Raw genomic sequence first — 12,557 nt, forward strand, 5'->3', positions numbered from 1 at the left:
GTATGTACATTCCTATAGCAGTATGTAACTACATTCTCTACAGTATATACATTCCTATAGCAGTATGTAACTACATTCTCTACAGTATGTACATTCCTATACAGTTACATTCTATACAGTATATACATTCCTGTAGCAGTATGTAACTACATTCTCTACAGTATGTACATTCCTATAGCAGTATGTAACTACATTCTCTACAATATATACATTCCTATAGCAGTATGTAACTACTTTCTATACAGTATATACATTCCTATAGCAGTATGTAACTACATTCTCTACAGTATGTACATTCCTATAGCAGTAACTACATTCTATACAGTATATACATTCCTATAGCAGTATGTAACTACATTCTCTACAATATATACATTCCTATAGCAGTATGTAACTACTTTCTATACAGTATATACATTCCTGTAGCAGTATGTAACTACATTGTCTACAGTATGTACATTCCTATAGCAGTATGTAACTACATTCTCTACAGTATGTACATTCCTGTAGCAGTGTGTAACTACATTCTCCACAGTATGTACATTCCTATAGCAGTATGTAACTACATTCTCTACAGTATGTACATTCCTATAGCAGTATGTAACTACATTCTCTACAGTATGTACATTCCTGTAGCAGTGTGTAACTACAATATGTAGCTACAGTAGATAGTTACAGTCTTTTCCTGTAGTAGTGTGTAGCTAACAAATGAAACACCTTGATTTTCCTACAGTTTGGATAGAAAAATAAGATGTGTGGTAAACAATCACAGTGTTCTTGCCTGGAGAATCCCCATGGACAGAGGAGCCTGGTCGACTACAGTCCAGGGGGTCACAAAGAGTCGGACACGAATGAGCAACTAAGCACAGCACAGTTCAGATTTATTTCAAGTTTTGCAATTGCTTTATGTCAATCAGAATAGAAAACAGTATTAGTAACAATCAAGTTGAGAAAGGATGGTGGTGACTATGCTGTCACTAAACAGAACTATTTTTAGCCAAATGTTAAAGTACTTTCGAACAAAGCCATTCACCATACATTGAAACCACCAAGGTCTTAGGTTAATCATTTACATTTTTCTCTTTTGCATGCTTGTGAGCCAAGCAGACTCAATGGTACTATCTTAAATGGTCCAAGATAAAATTTTGTTAGTCTGCTTGGGGAAAAGATTAGGTTCACCATCAAATATTAATATTCTTGGTATGAAAGCTAAATTGAGGCACTGTTCTTTCTCTCACTGGGAAAAATAAAAAAGGATTCCTTTGAATATTCATTCAGGTGTAAGGAACTGGATAGGGTACAGTGGTTTTTTGGATTAAGAAGTGTCCCTGGGAAGAGAAAGAGAAGTGAAAGTCTATGAAAGGAATCGGAGTCATTCAAGCAACAAAAAGTATTTTTAATTTCTTGTGAGCAGTCCAGTCATGCGTAGCCGCTGGTCTGTATTTCATTTTATAAAAGTCTGGTGGTACCGCATAGAAAGCCTTGTAGACAAACCCCAGACCTACTCCATGGTCTGTGATACTTCTATAAGCCATGCTGTTTTAACGGGTAAATACAAATCTAAAAAGATATTTAAAATTTTTTGTTCTCTGATGCCAAAAAGGAATGAGAACTCCCCCCACCCCTACTTTTTCACAAAACATTTTCTTTTAAAACATGTAATTTTAATCCTTTTTCTCTGTTTTGGAGATGTATGCTAATATTTTTTTAAAAGTGAATAAACCTTCTGCCAGTTTTCCATCCCAGGACGGTCTTCTGGGGGCAGGGCTGTTGGGGCCACTTTGAAATGTGAGCATTTCAGGGGCACTTTGTCTTCCTGACGCTGGGAGTTTAGCCTAAGGGCTTGGCTCCAGGTAGTAACTTTCTGTTTGTCATAAAGATATGAAAAGTTTTAATTTCTTTTGGATACAGACAGTTAACATGTCAAGAATAGATCATATCTGCCTGGCTATATAAAAGAGTAAGAGGTCTTTGTCTCAACAATCTCTTTAGTGACCTGCCTATAATGGGCATCACGGTCTGATTTAATGCTGATTCAATAATTATCTGGGATTATCTGAGCTGGCAGGTGATTTTACTTTCAGTTATGTTTTCCCAATGTGTTCCAAAACCAGATGAAGTAGAAGAATTTATCAGGAAGTCTTACAGTTACCCCGAAAGAGAGCTGTTGCTATCTTTGTTTTAACAAGGGGCGAAGTTGAAACATAAATAAAGGGAGGGCGCTGTGAGTCAGTGGCAGAACTAGGAATGGACCAGCAGTTCAAACTCTGATTCTGAATGAAGAGGAGAAAGAAAACACAGAAATGCCTCATTTCTTCCCCCACATAATTTAGTTTGATTTTCAAGTTAAGTGAGCCAGCTTGCCCTACAGGTCAGTGGACTATAATGCTGCGTCATTTTCAAGGGTGGCCACCCGTGGAGCATGATCCTGTAATCCCACTTCTCGCGCAAATTCAGACAAGGTCAAGGAATCAGACTTAACTCCACTATGACCTTTTCGCTCTAAAAATAAGCCAATATTGTCTCTGTAGGGAAGGCGGATGGAGCGTGTGAATAATGGCTCTTCAATTCCCAGCAGCTTCCGGGTATGCCGAGAAATTACCTGTAATGCAAGGATAGCTTTTTAATGGGAATTTCCTGAAAATACAACTATAATTGAGTAAGTTTTACTTAGTTTCATAGACCTCTTGAATGCTAACCCCTCAAGCTAGTTCTATGAGGAAATAAAACACTGAATACACTGAAAGGCTTCCCACCCTGGAATTATCAAAACACATTTCTTAAGAGAAACATCACATGATTTATCTTTCTACTTAAAGATGTTTCTAGGCCTTTGGATCAAATAGGCACAGATGGGTTCATTTCTCTTTTTTTTTGGCTAAGCAATCTGACCAACAATATGAGCAGATAATATGTTCAGATTAGGAGCCATGACTTTCTCTAGGAAGGTTAATAAATAACTTGTCTATAAGGGGCTCAGTTAATAATCAACTAAGAAAAAAATCATTACTCAAATAGTTATTTGGTGCATTGGACTGGAAATAAATCTCAAACACTAAAAAGCAGACATTAAAATTCCAGTTAAAATGCATTAGTGCTTATACTTGTGTATTTTTTTAAAATACTTTTGCCAGAATTTTCAATGTCTCTAAAATATAGTTTGTATTCACTGAGTACCATGCCACTTGATATGCTCGATTAAACTGTCATTGCACTTTCAAAGTCTAGTTTTAATTGTAGATCTGCTATAACATTGCTATTTGAATTCATATTCTGCCTCTGGGTGAGAATGTAGTCCATGAGACTGCTGCTAGAATACAGTCAAAGGAGTACGTAGAATGAATTTGCATTTGTTTAAAAATACTGGCCATAGTTACAAGACTGTAAAATTCACACCACAGATATTTCTAAGCCTGATGCAAAACAGCCCAGAAAGTGCATTTTAGACAAGATAGCTTTCTTCTCAAATCTGACTTAAATTGGAGTTGTTCAGACTCTAGGGGTGGTTGTAGGTAAAGGACAGAGTCTGTATCATTGCCTTGCACTCCTGGTGGGAATACTAATTGAGGTCTGTGGCCACTGAGGTTTCAAGATTCAAAAGACAGACACAGAGGAGTCCTTTAAGCTGAGTTCCAATTAAATGTGGAAGGAATGGAGAAATAGGGAATCATCATTAGAATAACAGTAATAACTGATGCAAAGCTTTAAGGTGAAACAGGTAATTTGCATAGCCTCAAACTACCTCCCCCAGTATGTTTAATACTGGTGGTATTAACTCTAGGTCTGTGCTGTGCTGTGCTTAGTCTCTCAGTTGTGTCCAACTCTGCGACCCCATGGACTATAGTCGACCAGGCTCCTCTGTCCATGGGGATTCTCCAGGCAAGCATACTGGAGTGGGTTGCCATGCCCTCCTCCAGGGGATCTTCCCAACCCAGGGATTGAACCCAGGTCTCCCACACTGCCTGCAGATTCTTCACTCCCTCCAGGAGGCAGGGAGCTTAATTCTCCTCCCTTTGACTGTGGGCTGGACTCAGTAACTCACTTTTGATGAAGAGAATATGAAAGAGAAACACAGTAACTGTGGTGAAGAAATTTGCAGACACCACCTTAACCCAGTGATCAAAGTCAACATCTCCAGTAATAGATCATGTCAATGCCATGTACTTCCTGCCATGATTAACTGATATCATCATCTGTGTGATGGTTTCCCCACAAAGTATAATTCCATGGGAAACATGAGACAAACTGAGGGAAATCTACAAAATACCAGGCTGCTGCTGCTGCTGCTGCTAAGTCGCGTCAGTCGTGTCAGACTCTGTGCGACCCCATAGACGGCAGCCCACCAGGCTACTACTCTTCAAAGTGTCAAGGTCATGAAAGACAAAGAAAGATCAAGAAATGGTCCTATATTGGAGAAGACCAAGGAAACAGGACAGCTGAATGCAATCTCCAACTGGATCTTGGAATGAGAAAAGGACATCAGTGGGAGAACTGTAGAAGTCTGCATCAAGTCCATAGTTTGTTTAATAGTTCTGTGCTGGTGTTAATTTCTTTGTTTTGATAAAGGTATCCTGATTACATACGATGTTAACATTAGGGGAAACAGGGTTAAGAGTACATGGGAACTCTCTGTACTATCTTTGCAACTGTTCTGTAAAACTAAAATTACTTGAAAATTAAAAAAATTTTTTCCATTTAGTGACAATTGCTGACATGTTGTTTGTGACATGAGTTGTGCTATTTAAGCAGCTTGCAACAAGGCAGGTGAGTAAAATTGCTGAGGTATTATAAAGCTGGTAAGGCTCTACTTTGAAATATACAATCAGGCATATAAAAGGAATGGGCAATTCATCAGTTCTTCTACAAATATTTGTCACAAGGTTATCTGTTATCTTTTGTTCACTTGGACTGAATGGTTAAAAATATTTTGAGAAATAATTTTTTAAGACAGAAAGCTAAAGTAAACGCAGTGCTATCTTGTCTATTAATAGCTTGTCCTTAGAGTAAGTAGGGACAAGAAAAGGACAATATAGAAATATTTTCTCCTTTTTTACCAAACGAGTGTATCACTACAAATGGGAAACACAGAAGAGCAGTTTCCAGAGCTCTCCTGGCCAGGGAAGAATAATAATTAGTGCTTCTTTTCTTCTGCACTCCTCCCAGTCTAATCTATACATTTAGCTCTTCTCTGGTCATCTTAGTATGTCCTAGGAAGGACAAAGGGAAAGGTGAGTTATTTCTATAGGGGAAGAATGAGTAGTTGCAAAATTATGAAAGTAAAAGGAAGTTGAAGAGAACAGAAACTGGCCATGAGTTAACTGCAAGGCTTATAAATGGGACTTCCCTGGTGGCTCAGACGGTAAAGCGTCTGCCTGCAATGTGGGAGACCTGGGTTCGATCCCTGGGTCAGGAAGATCCCCTGGAGAAGGAAATGGCAACCCACTCCAATTTTCCCCTGGAGAATTCCATGGACAGAGGAGCCTAGCAGGCTATAATCCATGGGGTCCCAAAGAGTCAGACACGACTGAGCGACTTCACTTCACTTATAAATGGGAAGCACAGTTTATATGGGATCCAATTTCTTAGCAGCCATGTCCAAAATTCTGTACACTCAAGCAACCTGTCCTGACTCCTCCCAATCTCTAATGCCTATGAATGATGATAATTGAGAGTTGGCATGAAAAAGATAGCTACATGGCTTAAATGTTGTTATGAGATAAAATTGTGGATGTACTGTACTAGTGCTATAATTACAATGGTGCAGTAACAAACGCTTAGTGTATCAGTAAGGAAGGTATCTGTGGTATGCTTAAGGTCACTTTTGATCTCTAAAAAGTTACCTGTATCATAGTGTATAATTAGCTTTTTTTACGTGGACCTGTCAAGCAAAGCTTATGTAACATACCTGTAGGAATATCTTGATCTTTGTTACCCTAGTGATTTCAAGGAGAGGCCATATTTGTCTACTGACTTTGATAATAAGTATTCCAAAGTTTGCTTATTCAAACTTTTTGGAATATAAGGAGAGACTACTGGGTTCATCATTTACTCTTGAGGATTTCAGAAGATATTTAAGACCTCTTGCTTCTTGCAAGACTAGAAAAAGCATAATTAGAATTTTTATCATTCACATTGATATTGTACTTTTGGAATGAAAATGTCAAGGAAAGCAAAATGACTTGGCAGACTCTTAATACGTTCTCATGATGAAAAGTTGAAGTTTTTGGTGTTTAAATGTTTTAGGAATTTATATTACAAGTTACTGTACATTTTTGCAAAACTTTTGCAAAAACTTTTGCATAAACTTTTGCATTTCTGTTCCTTATTTTTATTTAGAAAATTGAGTACATTACATACATAGGTAGAAATTAGAGCTCATAAAAATGGTTGTAGTATCTTTGAACATAAAAAGGAAAAGATATTTACCTCATAGTACTTGGTAGCTACATGAAAGCATGATTGTAATTAATAATTTGTAATAAGTTGCCCTTTTCTATATTATGTATATGTGGGTTCACAGTTACAAAATTATTCATTTAAAGAGGCAATATTTAAAAAAGAGGCTATATAGTACAGTGGTTTAAATAGAGCATGGATTGGGATATTACACAGAATATATTTGAATCCTGGCTCTTATTATCTGAATGATTTTGTGTAAGTTGCTTCACCTTTCTGGCCTCAGTTTTCTCTTCCGTAAATGGGGATTAAACGAAGTGATAGATGTGTGGTGTCCAACATAAAGTAAAAACTCAGAGAGGATAGCTATTGATGGAGTACAAGAGACTAAATGTTCACTTCAGTTCAGTCGCTCAGTCGTGTCCGACTCTTTGTGACCCCACGAATCGCAGCATGCCAGGCCTCCCTGTCCATCACCAACTCCCGGAGTTCACTCAGACTCACGTCCATCGAGTCAGTGATGCCATCCAGCTATCTCATCCTCTGTTGTCCCCTTTTCCTCCTGCCCCCAATCCCTCCCAGCATCAGAGGCTTTTCCAATGAGTCAACCCTTCGCATGAGGTGGCCAAAGTACTGGAGTTTCAGCTTTAGCATCATTCCTTCCAAAGAAAACCCAGGGCTGATCTCCTTTAGAATGGACTGGTTGGCTCTCCTTGCAGTCCAAGGGACTCTAGAGTCTTCTCCAACACCACAGTTCAAAAGCATCAATTCTTTGGTGCTCAGCTTTCTTCACAGTCCAACTCTCACATCTATACATGACCAATGGAAAAACCATAGCCTTGACTAGATGGACTTTGTTGGCAAAGTAATGTCTCTGCTTTTGAATATGCTATCTAGGTTGGTCATAACTTTCCTTCCAAGGAGTAAGTGTCTTTTAATTTCATGGCTGCAGTCACCATCTGCAGTGATTTTGGAGCCCAAAAAAATAAAATCTGACACTGTTTCCACTGTTTCCCCATCTATTTCCCATGAAGTGATGGGACCAGATGCCATGATCTTCGTTTTCTGAATGTTGAGCTTTAAGCCAACTTTTTCACTCTCCTCTTTCACTCTCATCAAGAGGCTTTTTAGTTCCTCTTCACTTTCTGCCAAGGAATACGTATTTAACAATTTAAAGGATTTCTTTATATCTTGTTGTCAGAAAAATGAGTTTATATATTAACAAAGATAATTTTTTTACTGTCTAAATCATATGACTTATGGAATTATATAGTTCTAAGGGCTGATCAAGAGTTACCTAGGGAGAAACTCCTTGGCAGTCCAGTGGTTAGTACTCTGTTCTATTGCTGATGAGAACTCGGGTTTAATACTTGGCCAGGGAACTCAGATCCTGCAAGCCATGTGGCGTGGCCAAAAAATAAATAAAACTCACCAAATTCCCCTTGGGTGGGGAAAAAGAAAAGAAAAAAGGAGTCACCTAGGGAACAAATTCCAGGGCCTACCAGAGACCTAATGAATCAGAAGCTCTGGAGCCTGGAACCCAGGAATTTTTTTTTTTTTTTTTTAAGTCTCACTTGATTCCAAAGCCTATCCAAGATTAAGAACCACCAAGGCAGAGCATTTATGGGCAAAAGTGTAATGAATGAGATGGTATGTTGAGATGGGAGGTATTTAAGCAAAGGTTAGAAAAGAGATTATATATGGGAAGTTTTATATACTACAAAACACTATACATGGAGGGTACTGTTATGCAAAGATAATCATGGACTGTTGGTGCTGGAGAGATCTTAGGAAACTGAGATCCAGAGAGGTTAATGTTAACTTGTTTCAAAGTTAAGGAGTAGAACAAGCAAAACGCACATGGTGGTGTTGTTTTTTTTTTTTTTTTTAGTGCCATATGGGTATTAGAGACATAAAATGCAGGACAGCTTTGGAGGTGAGGCTACCATGGGCTGGGAAGATCGGGAAAAATTTCCTGGGGAGATGAGAATTGGCTGGGGTCATGAAGGATGACTAAGATTCATAGTAGTCATGCAGGGGGAGGGGGAACTGAACAAAGATGTATTAGTAGGAGGAGGAATGCATGACACAGGTTTTCGAGGGTGTGAGCTTGACCTGTGAGGCTGGAGCAGGAGATTCATGGTGGTGGGAGAACACTTGTGGAGGATCCTGAATCCTAAGCTAAGGAGTTGTGTGTGTGCTTAGTAACTCTGTTGTGTCCGACTCTTTGCAACCCCATGAACTGTAGCCAGCCAGGCTCCTCTGTCCATGGGGATTCTCCAGGCAAGAATACTGGGTGGGTTGCCAAGCCCTCCTCCGGGGGAATCTTCCCAACCCAGGGATTGAACCCAGGTCTCTCTCATTGCTAGAGGATTCTTCACCATCTGAGCCACAAGGGAAGCCCACCACTGTAAAGCTAAGGAGTTGAGACTATCTAAAGAAGGCTTCTGAGGAGAATACTGTGTAAATGGTTGGAAAGTGACAGTCTAAAATCAGGGCCCTTGAATCCAAAGGGCCTGTGCTGTGCTACATTGGTTCGGTTGTGTCCAACTCTATTGTGATCCTATTGTGAGCCCACCAGGCTCCTCTGTCCATGGGATTCTCCTGGCAGGATTCCTGGACTGGGTCGCCATGCCCTCCTCCAAGGGATCTTCCCAACCCAGGGACTGAACCCATGTCTCTTGTGTCTTGTGCATTAGCAGGTGGATTCTTTACCACTAGCACCACCTGGAAAGCCCCCAAAGGGACTATAGACAGAGGCTAAAAGCAGGCTACTGGAATGTTGTGTATATTCTAGTAAAGGTCTGATAAAGGTCTGAACAAGTGGGAATGGAGAAAACCAGATACTATAGGAGGAGAGATAGTTCTTGGGATCTTTGTGGGGAATCAAAGGAAAGAGTGGAAGCAACCACTTTGAGCCTGGGGCACTGGGAGTATGATAATACCACTGGCAGAAATCGAAGGCCAGGTTGGAATAAAAGGAGGTTGGTTTGAGATAGATGGTAGTACTGCTGCAGTGCTCTATCAGGAAACCATACACAACTCACCTTCATGTCCTCAAAATCTGTTATCCCCATCTGAGGGAGGTTTGAGCAGTTTACATGTATGAGTTTTCGGCCACTGATGAAGTTTGTGGTAAAACACTCCTGTCGGTACAATGAGAACATCACTCAAAAGATGGATGGCAAATACAGGAAGAAAAAGCAAGAAAGAGAAAGGGAGGAGGGAAAGAAGGAAAGAGGCAAGGAGGGAGGGATAAAGAAATCATGTTTGTTGCTAGCGCTGTACTGAGAAAAAATAATTTTAATAATCCTAATAATCCTACATATTTTAAACTCAATTAAATTTCATAATGCTGCTTATTTTTATTTTTTGGGGGTATGATACAACCAGTGCTTCTTTCTTACCTGAACTACATTTTTAAGTAGAGAAGTACCAAAGATTTCAGATCTTGCGTTGTTTGTAGTAGCCTAAGAACATACTTGGCAGTGAAATAAGAGGATTCACTCCATTTTAAAAAGAAAACTAGTCTTGGTTAATTGGCTATAAAAATTAGTACTGGTGGGTGATCACAATACATATAACACATTTGGGGTAGATACTAACAATACAAGTTCAAGTTAAGGGAGCTGCTAATAAAAACAAAGTACCAAAAAGTCTACCTCAGGGACTTCCCTTGGTAGTCCATCCAGTGGTTGAGAGTTCGCCTTCTGGTGTGGGGGATGGATGCAGGTTCCATCTCTGGTCGGGGAGTTGGGATCTCACATGCCACAGAGAAGTTACCAAGCTTATGAGCCGCAATGAAGACCCAGTGCAGCCAAAAAATAATTTTTTTAAGCTTAAAAAAAACCCCAAACCAAAAAAATCTACCACGGATGAAATCTTTTTAGGAATACAGATTTCTATGAAAAGAAGCCTATGTAAATTAGTCTTTATTCAAGGATTGTAGAGAAGTATAATCACTGTGATGAATAGGAAAAACAAATGTGACCTTTCCCTCCTCTCCCAATATACAAATATATGTATATATCAGTGCAAAGGCCAAAATTAAAATCCAAGTTACCTCTACCATCGTCCATGCCTGTCCTACACTTTTTCCAGTGAAGATGCAAAATCTCAGGTAAGGATAGAGGAATAAGAAGTAAAGGAATGAGAGTATGTAACATACACACACAAATGTTATTTTTGTGTACCTTGTATTGAGGGAAGCCTAGCTGGCAAATCCACGTGGCAACTTTTTCTGGGCTCCATTGAAGATACTCAAATTGTAGATCAGAATTTTTTTCTGGCTGGGTGTCTCTATCTTTATATACCAGTTTCATTGACTCTAGGGACAGATCTTGCTTTTCACCACAGGACTCTCTTAAATCCCTCTGAGACTCAGAGAAAAAGGAGTAGAACTCATAATTGGTATCAGAAAGCTGGAACAGATTTTGGAGTTCTTTAGAAAACTCATAATCTGTATTCACTGAGTCTATATCACTTACTGGAAGAGGCTCTAATACATAGTCTTTTGAAACTTTAGTTTCTTTTATTAACAACTTTCCTATTGGATAGTCAGAGTACTCAGCCTCATCCCTGTTGACAGAATGTTTAAATTTGATTGCTTCTGGCCTATCTTCCTTGGCAAATTCTACAGGTGTCTCTTTTCTAAGTAGTTGCTTGGTTTTATCCAATAACTCTAAATCTATCTCCCTAGTTGGCTCTGTTTGTGTCTTCTCTTGTTCTACAGGTGTCTCTCTTCTAAGTAGTTGTTTGGTTTTATCCAATAACTCTAAATCTATCTCCCTAGTTGGCTCTGTTTGTGTCTTCTCTTGCACCTCTGGTTTGATCTTCTGTGGTGGCACTTGACCTGTTTCTTCAGTTTTCTCTGGTTCTTTCTTTGGAAACTCTGCTTTAGTTTGTTCTGGGGGCTCTGGACCCTTCTCCTCAGTTGACTTTCTTAGTGTCTCCTCTGATCTGAACTTCCGTGATGGTGTTCGATCTGTCTCCTCGGTTGACTTTTTCTGCTTATCTTTTTTATCTACTGGTTTGGTGTCCTGTGGTGGCTCTAGAACTCTCTCTGAAGTTGACTTACTTGGTGTCTCCTCCTGAACTTCCGGTATGGTCTTTCCTGATGGCTCTCTAACTGTGTCCTCGATTGGTTTTCTTGACTTTTCCTCAGAAAACTCTGATTCAATCTCTTCTAGTGGCTCTGGAGTTTTTTCTTGTGTTTCCTCAGTAGCTGTACTCGGTTTCTCTTCTGGAAACTCTGGTTTGGCCTGCTCAGGTGACTCTGTCCTTTTCTCTGTAGGTGACTTACTTTGTATTTCCTCTGGATTCTCTGATGTGGTCACCTTTGGTGGCTGTTGATCTGCCTCTTCAATTGCTTTTCTTGGTTTCTCACTTGGAGATTCTGGTTTGGTCGGCTCTGTAGGTTCTAGACCTGTCTTTTCATATTGCTCTCTGAGTGTCTCCTCTGGAACTTCTGGTTTGCTCTCTTCTATGGGTACATCCTCAGGAACATCCCGTTTGGCTTCCTCCTCTGGTTCCTCATGCTTTCTGTCCACAGGGCTTTGCAAATCCTTCAAAAGCTCTCTTTCTATCTGTCCAAAAGTCTCTGATTTTACCTCTAGGGGAATCCCTAGCTCAACCTCGCTGAAAAGGTCTATCCTGAACTTGTGGGGAACCTCTTCCAAGGAGGTCCAGGTTGGTTTTAGGTGCGGAGGCACATCTTTAGCACTCTCTGGTGTCTTCTCTTTGAAGGCCTCTTCCTCTATCTCTGGCTGTGGCTCTTGGTCAATCTCTACAGGAATCTCTGGGCCTGCCTCTGCCACGCTGCCTGGTTCGATATCTTCGGTCATCTGAAGAAACTGAAGTTTCGGTCTCTCAGTCTTCAGGTCTTCGTTTTCGTCAGAGGGGGAATCGTAATCCTCTGGGACTTCAGCCATGACGCAGATGAGCCGTCGCGCCCAGGCCGCCTAGCAACTCCAACTTCCGACAGCGTCTCTATGGAGACTACGACTTCCGGCCAGGTCTCAAGGAATCTTCCCCCTCCCCGGGTTTTGTTTGTTCTTTCAAGCACTGACTAAAAATCTGCCATAGCTGACTGAACTGAACAACCCCCCTCTGCCCCGCCCCCCGAGCCCGGGTCGCCAGCCTCCGGTGACCAGAGCTCCCGC

The 12,557-nt window shown here is 40.3% G+C and overlaps 1 protein-coding gene across 1 annotated transcript; it reads right to left on the bottom strand.

The window, feature by feature from the left end:
- Positions 1–552: 552 nt before the first annotated feature.
- SAMD15 (sterile alpha motif domain containing 15) lies at positions 553–12,342 on the bottom strand. Its single transcript, XM_070378447.1, has 3 exons — positions 10,590–12,342; positions 9,444–9,542; positions 553–2,602 (listed from the first exon to the last, which is right to left on the bottom strand). Exons 1-3 carry the CDS (start codon positions 12,324–12,326, stop codon positions 2,381–2,383), a joined length of 2,058 nt encoding a protein of 685 aa, XP_070234548.1. The 5' UTR covers positions 12,327–12,342; the 3' UTR covers positions 553–2,380.
- Positions 12,343–12,557: the final 215 nt, after the last annotated feature.

This window comes from Bos mutus, chromosome 10 (assembly GCF_027580195.1).
Source record: "Bos mutus isolate GX-2022 chromosome 10, NWIPB_WYAK_1.1, whole genome shotgun sequence".
NCBI lineage: Eukaryota > Metazoa > Chordata > Mammalia > Artiodactyla > Bovidae > Bos > Bos mutus.

Bases quoted from the DNA above. Each gene is read 5' to 3' on its own strand.
- SAMD15 (XM_070378447.1), bottom strand. From the start codon at position 12,326: ATGGCTGAAGTCCCAGAGGATTACGATTCCCCCTCTGACGAAAACGAA. The intron at 9,543-10,589 runs GTACACAAAAAT...TTGTACCGACAG, and splicing joins TAGGCTTCCCTCAATACAAG to GAGTGTTTTACCACAAACTT. The intron at 2,603-9,443 runs GTGAGTTGTGTA...CTTGCATTACAG, and splicing joins CAGATTTTGAGGACATGAAG to GTAATTTCTCGGCATACCCG.